This window comes from Cervus elaphus, chromosome 4, assembly GCF_910594005.1.
Source record: "Cervus elaphus chromosome 4, mCerEla1.1, whole genome shotgun sequence".
NCBI classification, from domain to species: Eukaryota; Metazoa; Chordata; class Mammalia; order Artiodactyla; family Cervidae; genus Cervus; species Cervus elaphus.
In genome coordinates, this window is record NC_057818.1 from 22,905,467 (window position 1) to 22,930,499 (window position 25,033).

The 25,033-nt window shown below is 34.7% G+C and overlaps 2 protein-coding genes across 15 annotated transcripts in view; one reads left to right on the forward strand and one right to left on the reverse strand.

Annotated features, from left to right (window-relative positions):
• The window catches only part of CHD9 (chromodomain helicase DNA binding protein 9), a 219,550-nt gene that overhangs the window by 87,298 nt on the left and 107,219 nt on the right, over positions 1-25,033 (forward strand). For all 14 annotated transcript variants that reach the window (XM_043898458.1, XM_043898464.1, XM_043898467.1 and 11 more), the window contains exon 2: positions 1,789-3,408. In XM_043898458.1, the coding sequence (XP_043754393.1) occupies positions 1,954-3,408 (1,455 nt within the window). In that variant the 5' untranslated portion in view covers positions 1,789-1,953. The remainder of the gene's footprint in view (positions 1-1,788; positions 3,409-25,033) is intronic.
• LOC122691711 (small integral membrane protein 11A-like) lies at positions 21,862-22,404 on the reverse strand. The gene is made up of 2 exons (XM_043898482.1): positions 22,359-22,404; positions 21,862-22,275 (listed from the first exon to the last, which is right to left on the reverse strand). The coding sequence occupies exon 2, from the start codon at positions 22,186-22,188 to the stop codon at positions 22,012-22,014; it is 177 nt and encodes a 58-aa protein (XP_043754417.1). The 5' UTR covers positions 22,189-22,275; positions 22,359-22,404; the 3' UTR covers positions 21,862-22,011.

Below are 25,033 nucleotides of genomic sequence, written 5' to 3' on the forward strand. Positions count from 1 at the left end.
CTACTTCTAAAAATGTTTTTTTAAAAGTTATAGATTATAAAATAAAGATTCAAAGTGATATAATGTCATAGTTTATTTCTTCATGTTACATGGTACAACTAATGATGTACCTTATATTTGACAATATACTGGATTTCATAACTTCTGTTGTATTTCTTCTTTTTCCCTCTTGGTAAATGATCATACATCCATTAAAAAAATATAGGACATTGCTTTCTCTGATTAATGGGTTAGGTATACATAGGTGTTCCCTTGTCTAGTGTCTATAGCAGAACATAAGATATGGTCCAGAGAATTGATTTAACCTACTTTATTCTTTCTTTTTCTTCTTTTTGGCTAATGCTATGTTCAGATTAGAGCACATAGCACTCTGTCCATTTAGTCTCACAGTTATAAAATCTGGAAAAAATTTCTCTCTTTCTGTATTTTACTTTTTCTAAAATTATGTTTTTTGTTAAAGTACTTGTATACCATTGTGATTGATAAGTCCATTTCCAGGTAAAATTAATGTAAATTTACATAGTTTTTCCTTCTCAGAAAATTTTCAAGAGTATTTTTTCATTTAAATTGTGAGCAGAAAAAATAAATAAATAAATAAATTATGAGCAGACATTCTCTTTAGGAAATTTATATTTTCTAATATGGACCTCCCAAAATAGAAGCTCTGCAAGAGTTTTTTAGACATTTGCTAGTTTTTGAATAAATTAATATGTAGAGGAGCAAGAATCTTCATTTGGGCTCTGTATACAAGACAGCGAGGGCAGAACTCTAAATTACCTTTGTTGAAAAGGTTTGGAATAAATAATACAAGCCTGCAACGAAATTGGCAAGTAACCTATTAGATCCTTTCCACACATAAATTCTGTGTATGTTTATGTGATGTGTCTGTGTGTATAAATGTTGCCATTTTTTTTCTCTTGCGATTATCTTAAGACTAATTTATTGCTTAGCTTAAGCTACTGTTTGTTTTTGCCTCAGCTTGATTATCAGTACATTTTATTTTGCACAGTTTAATAAATATAATAAGCAATAGGTATATTCCAAATGATTTAATGGTGGGAGACTTAGGGGTAGAGTAATGAATATAGCTGTTAACAAAAAGGTGCTTGGTTTTGCTACATGGATGTCTGTATCACTTGGCTCTCAGGAGGCTGATCTTCCATGGTAGCTGAACAAGAGAACCATGGTAGCAATATGATACAGCATCTCCAACATTCCACATGTCTGTGTTGTCTGTCAGCTGACCAGATGGCTAAGTTTTATCTCATTTGGGGCCAGCTTATCATGACTTCATGCAATTGCTCTTCTTGCTGTAATTTCATGTGTACCCTATAAAGTAGTAGCTTTATCTGCTCAAGAGGTGTAGAGCAAAAGATCACATACTTGCTAATCTGAGAGGATCTGTTGTCAGTTACCTTAGCGCAACATAACTTTCAAGTGTAATGCATAAATACTTTGTACATGCTAGAGCTGTTGGGGAGTGCTGGCCATTTCATGGTGTGGGAGAGTCTGACATTCCATTCTCAAGTTTACTTTACATTCTGTCATAATGTAACTTCAAACTGAAGTAATATATGTTATTACTTTTAAATGCATATATATACATAGTCATGTCCCCTGTAGCAGCAACTTTTTCCTTGTAGGGAATATCACTGAGCTATTTGCAATGAATTACTCTACCAAAACATACTATACACTGAGATTGTATGTTTTTTAAATCATGTATAAACTTTGTAAAACTTTAATGAATATTCATTATTAAACTTTGCTTTTGTTCTTATTTCCTAGGATTCTGACACTTCATGACATGTCATTATCCAGAGCAATAATGAACATTGACCTGTTACGGATTAGTTGATGACCTTTGGAAATGATCCAATAATATCTACTACAGAGAAACTGAATGTACTCCATTTGGAGTGAACAGCCCAGATTATTATTGAAGTTTTCAAGATGACAGATCCCATGATGGACTTTTTTGATGATGCCAATCTGTTTGGTGAGACCTTAGAAGGTTTGCCAGATGATGCATTTGTACAACCAGGACCTGTTTCACTAGTTGATGAATTGAACTTGGGTGCAGAATTTGAACCTTTGCACATAGACTCACTGAATCATGTTCAAGGTACTCCAACACATCAGAAGATGACTGATTATGAACAGTTAAATCAATTTGATTCAATGAAATTTCACCAAGTTAATCAGTCTTTTGGTAGCCCAGCTGAACATGTGTTATCACCACACTCTCAGTTTAATTGTTCTCCAATCCACCCCCAGAACCAACCGAATGGTTTGTTTCCAGATGTAGCAGATGGCAGTCCTATGTGGGGCCATCAGACAGCTACTAGCATTTCAAATCAAAATGGGTCTCCTTTTCACCAACCAGGACATTCTCACTCTATGCATCAAACTAAAAGCTTTGTGGCACACCATGACTTTGCCTTATTTCAGGCCAATGAACAACAAACACAGTGCACTTCGCTACGCTCACAACAAAACAGAAATAATCTTAACCCAGGGCAAAATTCTCTTAGTCAGTCTAAAACTTTCATGGATGTTAATGTTTCTGGTCCACACAGAGTCAGTGTTAACCATCCACCACAAATGAATAATGCATCTACTTCACAACAGTCCCTTTCGATGCAGCAGTTTTCCCAAACATCAAACCCTTCAGTACACTTCCTCAAGTGTAGCAGTCACCAAGAAGGTAATTTTAACGGACCTTCTCCAAATATGACTTCTTGTTCTGTCAGTAATTCACAGCAGTTTTCTTCACATTATTCCTTTTCCAGTAATCATGTGTCACCAAATAGTCTTCTTCAACCCTCTGCAGTTCTTGCAGCTAATCATACAAATCAGACTTTGTCTGATTTTACTGGGAGTAATTCCTTTTCACCTCATAGGGGAATCAAGCAAGAATCGACTCAGCATATGCTAAATCCCAATACATCGTTGAATTCAAGTACCTTCCAAATGTTGCATTCGTCACATCCTCAGGGTAATTACAATTCAAAGTTGTCTCCTGTGCACATGAGCTTCCCGGATCCTGTGGACTCAGGAGCTCAGATGGGCCACTTCAGTGATCATGTGGAAACCAATGGCTTTCCGTCTTTGGAAGAGAACTTACTTCATCAAGTGGAGTCTCAAACTGAGCCATTCACAGGACTTGACCCAGAAGACCTCCTGCAGGAGGGTCTCCTTCCCCAGTTTGATGAGTCAGCGTTTGGGCAGGATAATTCAAGTCATGTTTTAGATCATGACCTTGATCGGCAATTTACTTCACATCTTGTAACACGGCCTTCTGATATGGTTCAAACTCAGTTGCACAATCAGGCTCGGAGTTGGCATTCATCACTTTCTAATCATCAGCATTTACATGATAGAAATCGCCTGTGTTTACAGCGACAGGTATGTAACTCTTATTTTGGTTTGGGGTAGCATGGGGGTTTTACTCACTGAGTTTATTTCATATGAGTCGCACTCAGAATTTCTCAAACTCAATAATTCTGTCAGGTGAATGTGCATATTTTGATGTAGATTTATATTGTTTCTGTAGTCTTATATTTGAAAGTCCTTCATTGATTTGCTCAAAACAATAAACTTCTATTGTTTAGATTTTTTAAAAATATATATCTTTTATAAGATGTTAAGACATCTTTTGTAACTTTCAGTTATGATTGCCTTTGACAGAAAGATTTATTATCAAAAACAAAAACTTACTAACCATAATTAAAAGGAAAACAATAAATTGGGAATGTTTTATTGCCAATATAATGGACATAGAGTTAATACTCCTATAAAAATAATTTGATAATTTGATGAGATCTCATTAGCTGATGATTAAATAAAATGTAAAAGCTGAAATTCACAAAAGTCAGTAAACTTGACATTCAGAATGATATGCAACTTTAGTAATAATTCAGTTGCAGTGTGGTTTCATTTTTATCTACTAGAAAAAATTTTTTTAATTTGATGCTTAATATTGGCAAACTTATGGTGAAATTGGAATTCACATAGCTTTGTAAATGATACAGGTATTTTGGAAAGCAATTTGGTGGCACGTGGCATATTTGAGTATAAAAACTTTATTACAATAACCCAAATACGGCTAAAGTAATATACCCAAAGATAATTCTCCTGCTGTATCTAGAAGGGAAAATTGGAAACAGCACAATTTATTATCATATCTATATTGGATGAACTGTTATAGGCGTTAAAAAGACTTTGAAAACTGACAATATGTTAATAATGGTGGAAAAGCATAATTCAAAATTAAGATCCCAGTAAAGTGGTTAAGAGTACAGGGTCTGGTACCACACTACCTGGGTTAGAATCTTGGCTCATGTTACTTATTAAGTGTTAATAATTTTGGTGCATCTCATTTGCTTCATCTTTAAATATGGAATAATAATAGGACTTTGATAAGAATGAAGCGAGTTATAACATGTAAAGTGCTTAAAACTAAAAAAATAAATAAAGTGCTTAAAACTGCCTGGCATATAATACATGCTTAGCATATAATAAGCACTTAACAAATTTTTTTTATAATTATACTTTTTTCATAGCAGTTTGAAAATATACTTATGAAAAATACTGAAAGAAAATAAGTTGTTTTAGGGTAGCAAATGCTTTTCTTGCCTTTGGTTTTTATAGTTTTTGTCATATGAATGTATTACTTTAAAATTCTTTTGGTGTATTTAATGTAGTACTGTATCAACTTTCTGAAAGTTTGTTGTTAAAGATTTATAAAATTGCTTTAATACCTTGTTTACTTTTGAGATTTGGTAGACAATGAAATATAGCATGGTTCTTGAAATTAAGTATTTACGGACCATTTTTTTTTAATTTCAAAGCTTTGAAGTGTCTGAAGAGGATAAAATCTTTATCTTTTGCTTTGTGGGTCATGATGTTTTTAGTACAGCTTTTGAATTGTCTAGATAGATTTAAGATATTTAAAAGCAACTTGTAAATTCTCTTCCTCCCCTTTTTGTGGCCTGAATATAATATTATGATTTTGCTCCCTCTACTGGAAGAGGGTCAAGCATCTTGGACCTTGGGGAAAAACCACTGACCAAACCCAGGATCATGTATTCAGTTTTTACGTATACTTCTGACTAGTTTGACTAATTAACTTGTCCAACATATAATTGAAGTTATTAAATCTGAAATTTATTAACTTATTTCCTTAATTTTATTTTCTAAGGACTTTTTTTTAATTCATGTTTTCCTAAACATGTACTCCTGACTTTAAAAAGAAGTTAAGACTTTCTTCTATAGATTTGGAATGAATGGAGAATAATTATAAATATCTAAAATAGTCCCCAATACTAATATTTAAATATTAGTACTAAATCTAATACTAATACTCAACCTTAATGCTATCTGAGAGAAATTCTTTTCACACCAATCCATCAGCCTTTAATAAATCATCTTATTTACACTGATACATTCATAAGGCTTTATTTAAATCTACTCATCTTCTTGTTTCAGAGTTTGTTTCATTTTGCTAACTTATTATTTTTGTTACATGTTTAAAATCTGATAAAGGGCAAATGTTTTTGAATACTTACATGACTTACTGAAAGTCTGTTCTCAAGTTTCCTATTATTTCTTTGTGTTAAGACTTAGAGTTGTGAGTTTCTGATTGTGGGGGTGGAGAGAAGAGATGGATTGGTAGAGAAGGTAGGAGATTATAATATGGTTAATAGAGATTGGATATAGATTTTATATGTATAGAATTATGTCAGATATCCCAATATGTGAAATTAAAGTATTCAGTATGTATAATTTATGATGAATTTTGCCAGAGCATATATAAGTCTTTTATCAGAATTTTTTGGCATTTTCTGAACGATAATGGTTACTACATAGCCAAAATGTTGTATTATTACAGTTTTCCCCAAGTTCTATGAAAAGAAATTTTTTCTTAGTTTTTTTTTTTAAGTCTCTTGCTTAAATATAGTAATTTCATTTCAGACTAAATTAGCATTGTTAAGTATGTGTGTAGAAGTTAACAGATTAAAAACTAAGGAAGTGGCATAATTTTTGGTTTATTAGAATTTTAAAAAGGACACATATTGTTATAGCCAAAACAAGATATTCATTAATCTATCGTTGGAAAACTCGTGGATGGCACTCTATAATTGTAGAAACCTTCACTGAGAGTATTAAGTATGTAAAGAGTATCTGTAAGCCTTGCTTTTTCTTATTTCCCAATTTAGGTGGAGTATTTGTGGGTATAATTTCAAAATCTTAGAATCTGTGTCAGTCATTAAAAACAGTGAATATTGCTGAGAAAATTTCTTATATAATTGACTCTAGAATTTTACCATTTAAAAAAGAGAAAAGAAGAAAAAAGAAAAGAAAAAAAGTGAGGTTCTACAGGAAGCATTTCTAAATGTAAATACAAAACATAATAGAGAAAATACTAACTTATTTTCATCTCTGATTGTTAGAGCAAAGGAATATTGAGAAAATAATACCATAAATTTTTCTTTGCTCTTTTATGATAAATACTGCTCTGTAGTGACAGAGAATCTTTCATTTTTGTCTGATTATTTGTTAAGTGGGAATACTATATGGAGCACTGTGTGATCTTTGAATGTTTGTAAATTAAATTTACTGTAAAAGTTCTATAGCAGTGAAAGATATGTGGGATAGCTAAAATAGCTATCAGCATAGGAAATAGAATTTTAGGAGGTATATAATTGTACATAATTCCTTGTTGGCTTTTGTATTCTGATGAATTTATAACTTTGTTTACCACCTTGAATTTTTTTTTTTATTTTCCCTGAAGGTAGGGAAACCTGTCTTTTTTATAAGCTTTAAAAAAAAAACTTAGAGGTTTGAACAGCCTATGTAAGGCACATTTTAAAATACTGGATTTGGGGGAATTCCCCAGTGGTCCAGTGTTAAGACTCTGTACTTTTCACTGCCAAGGGCCTGGGTTCAATCCCTGATTGAGGAACTAAGATCCCACAGGCCACACAGTGCGGCCAAATAAATAAATAAGAAAATATTGGGCTTCTTTTCTGACAAAAAATTTAATACATAATTATTATTTAAAAACTGAACAACATAGAAAACAGATGAAAAATAAGTTACTTGTAGTATCACTACAAGAAGATGCCATTGCTGACATTCTGTAAGTTTCCAGTGAGACCTGCTGTCTGTCTCTTCCCTATGTATTTTTGCATTTTTAAGAACAAAGTTGGGATCATATAGTTTATGCTTTTTGGCAAATTGCTTTTTTGTAATTATTATTATTGCAACAAGTTATTGCATCAAATTAATATGTTGCAGGCATTTTTCATGCTGTGAAGTATTTTTCTGGAAATGATTCTGAATGACTAAAAGTTTGCCGCCTTAAGTTTGCTAAGAGTGCTAAGTTGCTTCAGTTCTGTCCAGCTCGTTGTGAGCCCGTGGACTGTAGCCCGCCAGGCTCCGTTGTCCGTGGGATTCTCCAGGCAAAAATACTGAAGGGAGTTGCCATTCCCTTCTCCAGGGGGGTCTTCCGACCCAGGGATCCCACCTGTGTCTCTTATGTCTCCTGCCTTCTTAGCCAGTGGGTTCTTTACCACTAGCGCCTGGGAAGCCCAAGGTTGCTAAAATGCAACATAAAAGTAAAGTTGTTATTGAGATCTGGAAAAAATCTGAGTCAAGGTAATTAAAATATTTTATATTTTTGTTGTGTTTATTACTGTAATAGTTCAATTTGAAGTAGGTGTGTGATAGTAAGCAAAAATAAGAATATGCCCTATGATAGAGCATTATGTTTGTGCCAGTGCTGTTCTAAATGCTTGATATATGTTACTAACACATTGATCCTTCACAGCAGTCCTTTTATTTGGAGTTAGTTAACTCCTTCAGTTTCCATATGAGGAAACTGAGGTACAGAAAAGTTAAGTAATATACCCAAAGTCACACAGCCAAGTGACCTGACTAGATTCAAATCGGATTTAGCTCCATTATATATGGTCTTAACTACTTTCACTTTACTTCGGAGTGTATTAATGCACTGTGATGTTTAACAATAATACACTAAGTGATTCCTCCCTTCTCACCCTGCCCCCTCCCCCTACCCCTTCAGAAATATACCTACTGATGAGATAAAAACTTGCTTTAGAGTCTTTAAGTGAAGACCATTCAGCTCAGTTATTCTGGCTATATTGACAGATAGTTTATTCATTATCAGAGGGAAAGACAACCCCAAAACAAAAAACAAAAGTAAAGTGAAATAGCTATTGCTTCAAAAAGTGTTTTCACTTTTTAAAAAATAAGGTTGTGTTTAAGATGATAATAACAAATGCCTTAAAGATAAACCTCATAATTACCTTCAAATATTTGAAGGACTTTTGAGGCCGGAATTGCATCTACCAAGTGGAAGTCACAGAAAAGTAGATTAGTATAAGGAAGTTTGAAGTAAAACACTTTCACTGAAAGCCAGGAGGTGGAAAATGGACTAAATTGGTAGGTCCTTTTCAGCTATTCTGTGGTTATAATTTTGAGTTTCTTTGTGAGATGTATTATTCATATTGCCTGTTTAGCTCCTGAGTGGCTATTACAAATAATGAAGAAAAGTAAAGATATGTGACAAGTTCTCTGCTATCCAGGAATACCTGGGAATTATTTATCACAGATGGGTAAATTTTCCAGATAGTGGAAGTGTGTTCTAGTAAGCTTCAAAACCTTTAATTTTATGGCTTTCTCCCAACCCCCACCCCAAGAGTGATGGTAATGGTGGTAGAATGATCAGTTAAGATGAAAAAACTCTTAAAAGTTTTATAGGGAGGTCCTGTATGTTCAAATTTGTAATGATTATTGTTACACCTCCAGGAATCACCCTCACTTAAATAAGAATTTTAGATATTTCAAAGTTATCTTAGCAGTACAAATAATTTTTCCTGTAAATGAAATCATTATTAAAAAACAAAGCGGAAAACTTCCTAAAACTGAATGTAAATCTAAAGCAAGGAATTTGCTATACTTTGCTCATACCCGTTGAATTCAGAGGATCCTGAGGTCTTTTCTAGTTATTTTTGGTTTGGGGTTTTTTTGATAGTGGTAACTTTTCCTACATCAAAAAGTCAACATATAATGAATAGTTTCAAAATTTGTCATTCCATTTATGTCCCAGACAAAAAGAAGAGAAAAAAACAACCTAAGTAGTGTTTAGATTGTTTCATTGAATAATTTAAATTCTTGTAAAGTAACATCCCTCTATTTATCAAAATGTATTTGCATCTTTATGCATTTGGTATGCTATTGCTTATAAGACGTTGCAAAATTCTTAGTTGTCTAAGCTAATACACAAAATAGAATTCTGTGAAGGAATTTCCTGTTCAGTTGGTTTTTGTTTTTTCAGATAAAGTGGACTAGTTTTTTTGGTTTTGACATTTCTGTCGAATCTTCTAGATTAAAATGTTCTGTTTGGACTGGAAATTTGTGTAATATTAGCAACTTCTGAAATACCTTAATTATTAAACTGTGTATTATATTATATTAGAGGGATTGAGTTCTGCACTGAGTAATGACACTAGTTGTTAACAGTAGCTTTAAGGCTGTTGACTTCTGACATGCATACTTAAGGGTGAGAGGTGAACAGGAAGTGAATTCCAGGGGTGGGGAAGAGGCGGCAGTTGGTGAGAAATTTGTGGATTTGTGCAGTGTGTGAAGAGCATGAGATTCAAGCCAAACTTCAAAGTAGGTCTGAGAGAGTTTTATTGTATTCAGGTTTTTTGCTTTTGTGTTTTACTCTTTCTTGCTATGTTTTTTAAATGGAAGTGCAGTTGATCATATAAGTTACAGGTATAGCATGGTACTTAATTTTACTGAGGTGCACTCCCAGATGCCTTAGAACTACTCAGTCATTTATCCTTATTAATGTCTGAAATTGAAAAAAATGTGTTAGGGGCTGCTGAACCATCAAACTTTATTCCTATTATGATAATATGAATACTTTGAAATATTTAAGTATGGGAGATCAGGTTTCTTTATTTGGATAGTTGGACTGAAATGATTTTAAACTACAGAAATATTTTAACACAATATGCTATGAATAATACATGGAAGGAGATGGTAAGCACATAGGAAGCTTAGACTACAGTTATCAGTTAAATAAAATCTGGTAATTTACTATAGTCAACTATGCAAATAATAACTTGCACATTTATTATGCAAGTACTACCTTACAAGTTATGAAAGGAAGCAGTCTTCTTTTTTGTATTGAAGTTTTATATTATTTGCAATATTATCTTCCTTTCAGGTTACAGCATAGTGATTGAATATTTTTATGGATTATATTGCATTTAAAGTTATTATGAGGTAATAAGGGCTAAGAGCCAATCTTTAAGCAAAGTTTTTTGCTAGATTAATCTACATTTGTGTACCTGAAGAGTTTATGTTGAACATTTCCATTTCCTAGGATTATAGAATTTTGGAGCTGGATAATATTTTACCCTATCCTAATACAAAAAGCAAAAACAGTGTTAGGTCATTTTGCTTGCTGTCATACAACTGGTTAACATTCCTTCTTATAGTTTAAACTCTATAGTATTTAATCGTGATCAGAAATGAGAATTGCCAGGCACTTAAAATTAATGTGTTATAAATATTGATATTTTTGAGTTGCTCAGTTTTATTTTTGTGTGGGATTTTTTTTTTTTTGGTATGTCTGTCTTTCAGTGTGTTTTAAGTTTTTAACCACACTTCTAGTATTAAAAAACTAGAACACTTATTGTATCTGTCTGCTGCTGCTAAGTCGCTTCAGTTGTGTCCGATTCTGTGTGACCCCATAGACCGCAGCCCACCAGGCTCCGCCGTCCCTGTCAAAAGTAGATATAAACTGTGTATGTGTGAATGACTAAATTTTGTGTAATATCCATGTTTTGGAAATGTTGCGTTTTTGCTGCTTCTCTTTGTTTAGTATTTATTAGATATCTACCAGGTGTAAGAGATTGTGCTGGGCACTGAGGTTGCAAAAATGAACCAGATGTGGTCCTTTGCCTTTGAACAACTCAAACTGAAAATTAAGTCATACTTTCCCATTGATCTGTATTGTAATTTCAGAGGTGTTCTCTTTTCAGTTGTGATTCAGTTTCAGTTGACATAGGTTTCTAACACTCCTCAGCTCTCCAACTAAGTGATTTTGAATGAGTGATGATTATAAACAATTCATTTCCTTGATCCATCCGATTTAAAGTAGGTATTCCTCTAAGTTTCTAAGATTAGCTCTTTGTTACATGACATTTTGTCATTCTGTACTTACTTGATCCTTTGTATGCGTTTATATCCGTATTTTAATGTATGTACATATAATATCCAACTGCTCTTGTAAATGGCAGAGTCAAGAGAGCAGGCCCTTTTCTTTTGAGTTTCTAATCTGTTTAATTTTATTACAAACTATTTGTTACAAAACTATTTTAAGAAAAAAAACTATGTGATTCAACTTTTAACACTACTTTTTTGTCAAAAGAGAAATAACTACTTACTGAGAGATACATTATGCTTAAAAGATTACATTGCTAGATAAATTTCCTAGGATTTTTTCCCCCTCTAAATACCTCAAATGAAAGTAAGACTTTCAGAAGTAATTTTTTAAAATTAATGTGGTAAATAAACATTGAGTGTAATTAGAAATAGAAATATATTTGCATAATATTTTGAGTGGTTTACTTACATTGTTTGAATTTTTTAGTAATAACCTGAGGTATATATAAGTTGGTATTATTTCTCAGAGTTTACAGATTAAGTACTTCGGGTATCAAGAGGGAAAGTAACCTATCTAAAAATCTTTAAAATTCATTGTGTTTTCTACCACATCAACTCAAAAGAACATAAACAACAAATATATTCATTGAGTACCTGCTGTTTATATATCAGGTACTGTGCTGGGTACTGACATTACAAATGCAAAGAGACCTCTAAGGCTATACCTGCAAATCTGTATTTTTGTTATATTACAAGAGTAAAGACGACTTCCAGTCAACTTAAGCAATATTAGAAATATGAATATTATGAATTTCTTAATCTGTTTATATTTATAGTAATATCTACTTTTCCTACCTTTTTATTCAGAAAAAAAATAAACTTAGGAGTTGAAAGGATAATATAGTGGACATCCATGTACCATTCACATAGACTCACTGGTTTTTTGCTTGCCTCATTTGTCTTCTCACTCTGTTTTCATTTTAAATAAAAGTTACTTTTACTATGTGATAAAACTTATCATCAATAACAGAATATCATATGACCAAAATTCAGATATCTTTTAATTATCCTAATAATTTTTATAGATGTTTATTTTAAAATACAGGATCCAGTCAGAGATCAGGCATTGCATTTAGTTATGTCTCTTTAATATTCTTTATCCTAATACAGGGGTTTTCATGCTTTTTTGTTGTTCTTTTCCAATGTCACCATTTTTTAAAAAAGTCTATACTCTGTCTGTATTTATCTAATTATTTCTTCATACTTCAAATTAAACATTTCTTGGCGAAGGTGCCACATAGATGCAGTTCTTTTGGGTCATACTAGGAGTTTGTCCCATTATTGGTGATGCTAAGTTTTATCACTTAGTAAAATTACCTTCACTCCTTTGTAATTAGTAAGTGGGATTTGGCTATAAAGAGTTGGATCCATAGATTAAAAAATACTGAATATGTTATAATGAGTCTGTTGCCCTTATTATTCTTTTTGAATATTTTGCCAGTGGGAATCTTTGCAAGCCAACTCTGTGCCCTTCTAATGTGTCCTCTTTATTCTCTAAGTACTTCCACTTTCTGATGTAAGAAGACATATTTAATTGCTTTGCCTCAGACCTGGAATCAGCCATTTCTTTAAGGAGCTCATTTGCTTTGCTTATACCATGTAATGTAATGGATCTGAGTACTATTTGTAATTTCTTAGTTGGGTTTTTGTGTTAGAACCTTGTGATCCAGAAATTTTTGACTCACTTTCATAAGTACTTTGTCACCATCTATTATTTCATGTGGTGCTATGTATGAAATGAGATGTAGTCCTTGCTTGGTATTTGATTTAGGTTAAACTCATGCTGAACAGAGGGGTTTGAGTTTTTCTTAATAAGTTAGATACAAATTTTTGAGAGCGTACTATATGCTGAGCACTAATATAGTTGTAGTTCTAAGACAGCTTTGTTTATAAGACATTCATTTGTTTATGAATTCAGTAAATATATTTTGAACACCTGTCATATGAACAAAGTTAGTGGAGGTGATGAAATTCCAGCTGAGCTATTTAAAATCCTAAAAGATTATGCTGCTTAAGTGCAGCACTCAATATGCCAGCAAATTTGGAAAACTTAGCAGTGGCCACAGGACTGAAAAAGTTTTCATTCCAATCCCAAAGAAGGACAATGCCAATGAATGTTCAAACTACTGCGCAGTTGCACTCATTTCACATGCTAGCAACGTAATGCTCAAAATCCTTCAAGCTAGGCTTCAACACAACTTGAATTGAGAACTTCCAGATGTACCTGATGTATTTAGAAAAGGTAGAGGAAACAGAGATCAAATTACCTCTATCTGTTGGATCATACAGAAAGCAAGGGAATTCCAGAAAAACATCTACTTCTGCTTCATTGACTATGCTAAAGCCTTTGACTGTGTGGATCACAACAAACTGTGGAAAATTCTTAAAGAGATGGGAATACCAGACCACCTTACTTGCCTCCTGAGAAACCCATATGCAGGTCAAGAAGCAACATTTAGAACCGGACGTGGAACAATGAACTGGTTCCATTGGGAAAGAAGTACATCAAGGCTATATACGGTCACCCTGCTTATTTAAATTCTATGCAGAGTACATCATGTGAAATCCCAGGCTGAATGAAGCTCAAACTGGAATCAAGATTGCCAGGAGAAATGTCAGTAACCTCAGATATGCAGAGGACACCACCCTTACGGCAGAAAGTGACAAGAAACTAAAGAGCCTCTTAATAAAGGTGGAGGAGGAGAGTGAAAAATCTGGCTCAAAACTCAGCATTCAAACAATGAAGATCATGGCATCTGGTCCTGTCACTTCATAACAAATAGTTGGGGAAGTGGAAACAGTAACAGACTTTATTTTCTTGGGCTCCAGAATCACTGCAGATGGTGACCGCAAACATGAAATTAAAAGATGCTTTCTCCTTGGAAGAAAAACTATGACAAACCTAGATAGCATATTAAAAAGCAGAGACATTACTTTGCCAGCAAAGGTCCTGTGTATAGTCAAAGCTATGGTTTTTCCAGTAATCATGTGCAGATGTGAGAGTTGGACCATAAAGAAGGCTGAGCGCTGAAGAATTGAGGCTTTTAAATTATGTTGGAGAGGACCCTTGAGAGTCTCTTGGACTGCAAGAAGATCAAGCCAGTCAATCCTAAAGGAAATCAGCCATGAATATTCATTGGAAGGACTGATGCTGAAGCTCTAATACTTTAGTCACCTGATGTTAAGAACTGACTGAGTGGAAAAGACCCTAGTGGTGGGAAGGATTGAAGGCAGGAGGAGAAGGGGTCGACAGAGGATGAGATGGTTGGATGGCATCACCGACTTGATGGACATGAGTTTGAGCAAGCTCCAGGACTTGATGAAGGACAGGGTAGCCTGGTGTGCTGCAGTCCACGGGGCTGCAAAGAGTCTGCCATGACTCAGCGACTGAATAACAACGATTGGGAATCTACTGTTTGAGGCGCTGAGGGAGGGGCAGAGTTGATGCCCATATACTGTTGTTATGACTCAAAACTTCTATTGTGAAACTGCCTAAAAAGGTGTCATGGGAAGTTAAACATGGGGTGATTTTGTGTCCATCTGGCTCCTGCATTCTTCTGTAGCTTGTTTTTTATTTTTTTTTTTTTATTAGTTGGAGGCTAATTACTTTCTTCTGTAGCTTGTTGAAGACAATACACTGGAACTAGGATTTGAAATCCCATCATCTTCCAGTTACATTCTAATGCCCCCTGCTAGCAAAGCTTAACATTGTGCCACTGGCAGAGAAAAATGTGTACAAGTTTCTACTCCTTTATTGTAGTGTAGACAGTGAAGTATAGATTTAGACCTGAGGGGTAATAAAGTGACATCTGGCATGTAAAGTAAGCCTTTGGTGAGGTATTGTTTAGTACTTTTTGTTTTATTATTTTAGTGGTTGCTTTAAGATTAATGGTATACATATTTGACTTATCACAGTTTACCTTCAGTTATAATATACATCTTCAATATGAATACATTTGACTGATATCACAGTGTACTTCGATTTCCCACCATCCTGGCCTTTGTACTTTTGTTGTTGTTTATATAAGTTATAAACTCCACACTAAATTTCTGCTAATGTTCCTTTAGGCAGTCAATTATCTTTGAATACAATTTTATGAATAAGAAAAAAATATATTTTATATTTAACTAAATGTATACCATTTCCAGTATTCTTCATTTCTTCATGTCGATGCCAGGTTTCCATCTGATACAAGTTTTTTCTGCTTAAAAGACTTCATTTAACATTTCTTATAGTGCAGGTCTGATAGTCATGAATTCTTTTAATTTTTGATGTCTAAAAAGTTTTATTTCCTCTTTGTTTTTGAAAGACATTTTTGCTGGATGTAGACTTCTAGGTTGACAGTGGTTTTTCTTTTTATCCTTTAAATATGTTGCTCTGCTGTCTTCGTTTTTCCTTGTTTCTGATGTGAAGACTTCTGTAATTCTTCTCTTTGTTCCTCTGTGTGTAACATAGGTTTGTTCTCTGCTAACTTTTATAAATCTTCTCTTTTATTATTTTTAAACAGTTTGATTCTGATACTTGGTGTGATTTTCTTCATGTTTCTTCTGCATGAGTTTTGTTGAGCTTTTTAGATCTGTGCTTATAGTTTTTTGTCAAGCATGAACATTTTTCTTTGAAATTTTTTTTGTTTTTGTTCTCCGACATAGGTAGAGTAGACTATTTGAAGTTGTACCACAGCTCACTCATGTGTGTATATGTGTGTATGTATTTTCTATAGCTTTTTCCTTGTTGTTAGTTTTGAATTTTATTTTTGTTTTGTGTTTGGATGTATTCACTACTCTTTTCTTTTGTTGTGTAATCTGTTAATTCCAGCCAATGTATTTATTAAATCTCATTTTCATTCATTTTATGTCTTCCATGTCTATACTTAGCAGACTTAATCTTTCCTCTAATTTACTGAACATTTGAAATATAATTATACTAACCATGTTACTTTTCCTTGTCTACTATATGTATTATCTGTGCCATTTCTGAGCCTGCTTCTATTGATTGATTTTTCTCCTTAATGTAGGTTGTATTTTCCTGGCACTTTGCATGCCTGATAATTTTTGACTGGATGCCAGACATTGTGAATTTTACCCTGTTGAGTGCTAGGAAAGTTTTGCCTTTCTGTAAATATTCTTGAGTTTTGTTCTGGGATAGAGTTAAGCTACTTGAAAATTGGTTTGTCTTTGTAAGATCTGTTTTCAAGCTTTGTTTGGATGGACAGTCTTTAGGACTAATTTTCCCCCACAACTGACAAAATAATAGCATTGTGAATTCTCTTTCCAATGCCTTGTGAAATAGAAAATTTTCCACTCTGGCTGATGGGAAGGTGGATGGACTATCCCTGGCCTTAGTGTGAGATCTCGGTTCCTTTCAGGTTGTTTTGGGCCTTGGGGAACTTCACAAACTGGTAGTATTGATCAGTACTTATCTAAAGCCTTGAGAGGAGACCTTCTGAAGATCTCCAGAGGTCTTTCCCTGTGAAGCTCTCTCTGCTGCAGAATGTTCCCCTGCAAACTAGTTGCTTTGATTCCCCTGAACTTTCAGCTCTGTCTCCTCAACTCAGCTTGTGAGATTCCACCTGACTTCCTGATCTCCCTGTTCTGCAGCTTAAAGTAGGATAATAGTCAGCCCTGGCTTAATTGTTTCCGTTCTCTCAGGGGTTACCACCATGGGTTGCCTGATGTCCACCATCTAGAAACTATTGTTTTATATATTGTGTTTGGTTTTATGGTTGTTTTAAGTGTGAGGATAAATCCAGTTCCTGTTACTCCAGCTTGGCTTTCATTGGAGGACTTGAAACACCATTTAATGACTGTGTAATAATTTATAATATAGAAGTAGTATGATTTCTGTAGCCAGTTGGCCTTGTATAGTATAACCAGTATCTTTGTAGGTAAATTATTGTGTGTGCTTATAATTAGATTCCTAGAATATCAAGGTAGATGTACAGACTTTGCTTTGATGATTTATACAGTTAGGAATAATAATAATAATACAATAACAATACAATACAATAACAAGAATACAATACAAGAATAACAATACAAGAACAATTATGATAATAAGAATGCCAATAAACATTGAGCAGTTATACTTAAAAGATCATGTCTTTACATATTTTTTTCATTGTCAGAACAACTCTGAGGTAGATCTTATCATCTCTTTTTACAGATATTGACTTGAAGTACAGAATAATTACATAGCTTGTTCAGGGTCATACAGATGGTGTTGGATACATTTTTTTTTTTTTGGATACATTTTTATATGTCATCACATTTTATCCTACTCTTCATTGTGGCACCTTAATTTGTAAATTAAAAAAAAAAAACTGAAGGTATCACAGTTTATAAGTCACAGAGCAAAGACAAACACGGATTTGAGAAAACTAGATAGTGAGAAAAGATAAAGAGGGAATCCCCTGCAGTCTGGTGGTTAGGGCTCTGTGCTGTCCCTGCCAAGGGCCTGAGTTCCATCCCTGGTTGGGGAACAAGCCTCATGTACTACCCCCCCTAAAAAAGAGAAAGAAAAGGTAAATCATTTATGATTTTGTAATACATAATTCAGTACTTTGCTTAGTTGTTTTAATAATTATTTACATAATATTTATTATAAAATAATCTTATATAATTCCAGGTTAAATTCATAAGCATCTTAGATATTGTAGTACTGCAGGGAATAGTACTTTTTTTTAAAATCAGATAATCTGATTTCCAAAGTGTTGTATTTTATCTTGTAAAACTGCTGTTTTTTACTTTTTTTTTTTTTTCTTTTTTTGGCTTGACTCTGTTTCTTTGCAACTTACTCTTTCAGCACTTTCTTATTATTACTCATGTGGTTGTATCTCTTACTGAATTGAGCCATAATTACTAGAAAGTTTAATTCATGAATTTTTGTCACCAGACAAATGAGTTATTTATGAAGAAGATAAATCAGTTTTTCTGTTCTTGGTATCTGTCATTCATTTCTCAGTTCCATTGTTGGATAATAAATATTTTGCAGGTTGGTTTTTGAACATAAGTTTCTTTGATAAAGTAGGAATAGCACTGGATTTGTAGTAGTGAGAGCTAGGCTTGAGTCCTAGCCCTGTTGTCTACTATCGTAGTAGTCTTAGGCAAGTTTTCTCATTTGTAGTATGTGGCTGTATATTTTTTAACATTTTTTATTAATAAATGTGACAGTAAATTTGAAAGTGCCCTGTAAATTGTAAAGTCAGCTTATTATTTGATAATGATTCCTTGCTTCAAGGATTTAAAAAAAAAATTATAACTAGAAAGACCTTTAATTATTAATCAACTTTTTAAAATTTTATAGTTACAGAAACTGAAGCCCAAGTGGCATAATCTAAAATCTGATTCTGTTTCCTTTTATTGTTTTTTTTCTTACATAACTTTTTTTTACACTCCCCTACTTTCTTATGTAACTATTTCTTTAACTCATTTTTATGCTGGCTTGCCTCTAAAATTTGTGAGTCCCAGGGAAAGAGTACAAATGTAAGCTCTTAAATTGTATGTCAAAATATTTAAAGTTGTGACATCAATAAATTGTTAAATATGTTCTGTTTTGCTTTGAGAGATAGAAGCATTTGTTTGAAAATAGAAATCTTTGGGCCCTATGGAGTTCCACACCCAGAATATGGCAGAAATAGGTCATTCTACTTCTCTTTCCACTCCTCTTGCTATCTTGTATTTCAAGTGGCCTCACGAACACAATGTGGACTTTTCAGCCTGCATATCCAGGCTCCCCTTTGCTCCCATCTCTTTACCCTTGCCATACAAAGTGTTCCTTGCCAAACAAGGTTTTCCTTGAGAGAACAAACCTAGGGAATAGACCCAGGTGGGCTCTGCAAGTGAGTGTGAAACTGTTTTAGGTAGGGAATTCCTACATACCTGGAGCATGTTCTAGAAGAGGGAAGAGGTAGTACATTCTTTTGGCCTTGAGGAGGGGTGTGACAGAAGAATCAAACCCTCCAAACTGTACAGCTCAGGGAAGAGGGACTCCTCTTGCCTGATGTAAAGGAAGGTGTTTCCTTCACAAGGAAGAGGGACTCCTCTTGCCTGATGTAAAGGAAGGTGTTTCCTTCACAAGGAAGAGGGACTCCTCTTGGCCTGATGTAGAGAAAGACGTTTCCTTCACAAGGGAGAGGGACTCCTCTTGCCCGATGTAAAGAAAGACGTTTCCTTTACACGCAACGACACAGATGTGTGAAGTGTGTTGTGAGAGCCGGTAAGCTGGGGATGTAGGTAGTGAGCTTGTCTAAGACCAAGAGAAAGATTTTCTCTTTATGGAAATCTTTATCATTATCCATACCTTGGGCTTTATATCTGTCAATTCAAATATAGTTGATTTGTGAATTAAGAGTTTGTAGACTGTATAGTTTTAAATTTTTCTTAAAAGCAAAGCTGTCAGTATTCTTGGGATTAAAGTGAAATTGTCCTATTAATACATATGTGTGTTCCAGTCAATGAATTGTTAGTATGGTAGTGGATTAGGACAAGTTATTTTCTAATGAAAAATATTCAGTATCCAAAAACAAATAAAATGAACTAAATAAATAAAAGTAGTAAATAAATGTTCTTTCATTTCAGTAGGTGTAACATTTTGCCTTTTTTGCTTTTTATAGATAAGTTTGTAGATTTTATTGTTTTGGGTGGTATGACTTGAAAGTAAATTCCAGTCCTCACAGGACTTTACCTCTCAATACTTCATGTTAAAATCTCCTAAAGAATGAGAGAGAGGTTTTTAATACAACCATTATCACACCGAAGATCAGTTCAGTTCAGTCGCTCAGTTGTGTCCAGCTCTTCACAACCCCATGGACTGCAGCACGCCGGGTTTCCCTATCCATCACTAACTCCTGGAGCTTACTCAAACTCATGTGCATCGAGTCGGTGATGACATCCAACCATCTCATCCTCTGCTGCCCTCTTCTCTTTCTGCCTTTAATCTTTCCCAGCATCAGGGTCTTTCCAAGTGAGTCAGATCTTCACATCAGGTGGCCAGAGTATTGGAGTTTCAGCTTCAGCATCAGTCCATCCAGTGAATATTCACGACTGATCTCCTTTAGGATGGACTGGTTGGATCTCCTTGCAGTCCAAGGGACTCTCTCAAGAGTCTTCTCCAATACCACAGTTCAAAAGCATCAATTCTTTGGCGCTCAGCTTTCATTACAGTCCAACTCTCACATCCATATTATGGCCACTGGAAAAACCATAGCTTTGACCAGATGGACCTTTGATGGCAAAGTAATGTCTCTGCTTTTTAATATGCTGTCTAGGTTGGTCACTGAAGATAGTCAATAGTAATTTCACATTTCACTTAAAATCTTATTCATATTCAAGTTTTTCCAACTGTTAGGATAAACTACTGAATTTTTAAAATCATTTTTACTTAAGATATCCCACTGAAATGGTGTTGGTCATGACTTTAGAATTAAAAGTATATCCACGTCTTCATTGCTTTGTCATTAAAATTTTTTTAAATAATCCTGGCATACCAATTTAAATTATCCTGACATACAAATTTTATATATTTTCTTGTTGCCAGGATGTCCTTTGAGGAACAGTGGTCTGTAAGTAGCTATGAATTCTTTCTGACATTTTAAAAATTAATTACTTTTCCCCTTTGTTTTAACGTGCCTTCTAAATGTACTTTTTCCTTCAGGGAAAACGTTGGCTAAAATTGGGATAAATGAAAGGGATTTACATAATTTGAGGAAAACAAGTGAGTTACTGCAATCTCTTAGCTTTCTTTTGAGGGAAGAGAAGAATGAGAGATTATAAATATTTGAAAACTGTTTTAGTGATATATTAAGGCAAAAATATAGATGACAGTACTTCTGGTGAGAATAAACCATCTAGACTTCTTGAAATGTAGAGTAAAGGTTAGACCAATTACTTCTCATAGCTACTCAGTTTTTGACACTTGCTCATCACTTTTTCTGGGATCTGTTTCTATGGATTCAGGGATCTGAATTCAAGAATCCATATAGATTCTATGGATCTGCTTCACTACAAAGTCTTAGGCTGATTATTCTTTCTCCAATTTCTTGGTTCTTTTTTCTCCTGTGCACTGATCCAGATTCTCCAAGATTCTGGCTAAAGCTCTCTTAGCTTTTCACTCTATATTTTCTACTTCTTTTATTTTATGGTATCCCAAGCCTTCTTGTATTACTTTGTACAAGATACTCCCCAAATACATACCTTCTTAAATCTAATTTAACATTTTTCATTTGAATGTAGACCTCTTTATAGATGGGCAGTGAGGGCTGATAACTTAGATATACCTCCTCTAAATTACTGCCTCTGCTTTGTTCCACTTTGGTGCCAGGTTAATCCGGTATAGCTTTTATCATAATTTTTCCTGCCCAAAGTCTTCACTTAGCCTGGCACTCAAAGCCTCATACATGACACCATAACTTCCCAAATCTCTCGCTACTGTTTCACTCACTCATTAAAATAAAATGTTTCCTTTTCCTTAAAAAAACAAAACAATTGAATTGCAAATCACTATATACAAACACTTTTAGTTCTGTAGCTATCTCTTTTTTTTTTTTTTTTTAATTCTACAAAGGTTATTTTATTTTAGCAAACAAAATACTGGTTCTTCTAAAAGCATATAAAAATTCACATCATTTTCAGTTAGGCTAGAGGCTTCGAGTTTGTCTTCTGACATATCGTTCAATAATTAAGACTTTCTTCTCAGCTGGAGTCCACTCGAGCTGACATTTACACCATGAAATCTTTCACTCCCCTTTAGCTCTCCTTCTTCTCCACCTGCTTCCTCTTCTCAGCTTCCAGCTTTTGCTGCTCTGCTTCCAGTCGTTTCCTCTGGTAGACTTTGACTCCGGCAAACGCCAGGGAGAGGATTAGTGTTTTCGCCGCCAAGATACACAGCAGCAGGGGGAAGTGTTCAAGCACCTTCCAGTTCATGCTGGACCAACTGGGAGTTCACTCCTGGTCGTGAGGGCCACGCAGACAAGGAGGAGAGGGAACCCAGTTGGGGCAGGTCCCACTGTTCCCACGAGTCAGAAGACTTGAGCTCTGGATGAAGGGCCTACTCGCTCTGGTAAGTGACTCCCCTCTGGGGGCCTCCGTCCCATAGCTCCAGGCCGCGGAGGATCCAGCTCCGGGGCCATGCACAAACCACCGAGATTCCCATAGTGCCTGTAGCTATCTCTTTTAGTGATTGATACATGTAAGATTAAATAGGATAATATTTATAAAGAGCTTAAGAAATAGGCACTCAAAAAATATTATAGCCAATTATATTACACTATGCACTGCATGAATTAGCTTGCTTTAATACTGAACACAATCTTTTATAGCTGGTACCAGTATTATACACATTTTATGGATGAGGGCACTATAGTTTGGAAAGATTAACAAACTTGCCCAAAGTTACATGGCTGATATGTAACAGAAAGAAATTTTAAACCCAAGATTACCTAACTCCAGAGTCACTATTTTCTTTTATTGTTAATGGTTAATTACACACTATTTTTAAGGTAGAGAAAATAAGCTAATCTTCATGAAATGAGATTAAATAGATATTCATATTTGCCTTATTTATTTGAAATCTCTCTTAAGGTTGAAAAGATGAAAAAATAGAAATAAGTGTTTTTTCTTTTTTTTTCAAAATTGCAGTATAATTGCTTTACTATCAGGTAAAGCAGGTATACGTATACATATCTCCACTCTCTCTTGAACCCACTTCCCACCACCCCATCCTACCCATCTCGGTCACCACAGAGCTCCGAGCTGAGCTCCCGTGCTGTGCAGCAGGTTCCCACTCGTTATCTGTTTCACACACAGAAGTGTTCATATGTCCGTCCTACTGTCCCAGCATTTGTCTCACCCACCCTTTTCCCGCATGTCCACATGGCTGTTCTCTACATCTTTATCTATTCCTGCCCTGCAAACAGGCTCATCTGTAAAACCTTTCTGGATTCCACACATGGGCATTGTTGTTCAGTCACTCCGTTGTGTCTGATTCTTTGCGACCTCATGGACTGCAGCACCCCAGGCTTTCCTGTCCTTCACCATCTCCTGGAGTTTGCTCAAGCTCATGTCTGCTGAATCGGTGATACCATCCAACCATCTCATTCTCTGTCATCTCCTTCTCCTCCTGCTGTCAGTCTTTTCCACCAACAGGGTCTTTTCCAATGAGTCGACTCTTTGCATCAGGTGGCCACAGAATTGGAGCTTCAGCTTCAACATCAGTCCTTCCAATGAATATTTGATTGATTTCCTTTAGGATTGACTGGTTGGATCTCCTTGTAGTTCACAGGACTCTCAAGAGTCTTCTCCAATACCACAGTTTGAAAGCATTGATTCGTTGGCTCTCGGCCTTCTTTATGGTCCACCTCTCACATTGGTACATGACTGCTGGAAAAACCATACCTTTGATTATATGGAACTTTGTCAGCAAAGTGATGTTTTTGCTTTTTAATATGCTGTATAGGTTTGCCATAGCTATAGATACTGTGATTATCCTCATTGCGTAGACGATGCAACTGTATCAAACACTGGCTAGGTTTTAAAGATACAAATCGAATATGACCTTGACTTCTAAATAACTACAATATGCTTTGGCAAACATAGCAGTAAAATTACATGTTGTAAAAAGGAAGTGATATCTACACCGAATTTTGAATAAGATCTTTGCTTGGCTACCTTTTAGAGAAAGGGCACTCCAAACAACTGAAACAGTAAATTCATTGATATAACTTTAAAAAAAAATGTATTTCAGTATTTGGAAATTGGAGACATAACTGGAAAAAGAGAAGATGATCATGTTATTCAGAAATGCTAACAATCTAAAATGAGTATAGACTTAAAATATTCTATTTCTGTTTAAAACCTTTGCATTTTGATTGTAGGTTTTAAAAAATTTCCTTTCTTTCCCCCATCACTAATTACATTGGTTGAAGTAAAGTCTCAGATGTCTTTCAGTATCTTATAGATTTCTCCTGGTATTGGAGAAGATACATAATATTTCCTTTTTATTTTTTACTATTTATTTGGATAAAAAACATTAAATACCATGATAACACAATAAGGAAAAATAATTTGTTTTTAGTGTTAAGACATCAATGCATTAGAACAGATGGTTTTTTCTTAAATATCTGGGTGTAATAAATCATTATTTACTTAGATTAATGATAGTAAGATTAAATAGTAGGCACTTTCAGAGTCTTGATGGGCATGAGTTTGAGTAAACTCCGGGAGTTGGTGATGGACAGGGAGGCCTGGCGTGCTGCGATTCATGGGGTCGCAAAAAGTCGGACACGACTGAGCGACTGAGCTGAACTGAACTGAACATACAGAAAAGTACACAAATTATAAGTAAATAGTTTGATAAATTTTCAGAGACTCAACATCATCTACTTTACCAATCCAGATCAATAAATTGAACATTATCACAATCCTAAAAATCTCCTCAGGCCTCCTACTAGGCTTGCTTGCCCTATTCCTAAAGGTACTCACTATTTTGACTTACACGCTCATAGATTAGTTTTGCCTATTATTGAACTTTCTGTGTATTTATGTGGAGTGTGTACCCAGGAGTGAAATTGTTCAGTTGTAGGGTATGTGAATGTAGTGCCAAATCAACCACATATTTAGTAATTTAAAACAGCATCCATTTATTATCCCATAGTTTCCTTGGGTCAGATGTCCAGGCACAGCTTAGCTGGTTTCTCTGCTTAGGGTCTCATAAGACTGCATCCAGCAAGTCCATTGGGGCTGTGATCTCATCAAAGACTCACACCCTCAT

Coding starts and splice junctions, on each gene's coding strand:
- LOC122691711 (XM_043898482.1), bottom strand. CDS start 22,188: ATGAACTGGAAGGTGCTTGAACACTTCCCCCTGCTGCTGTGTATCTTG.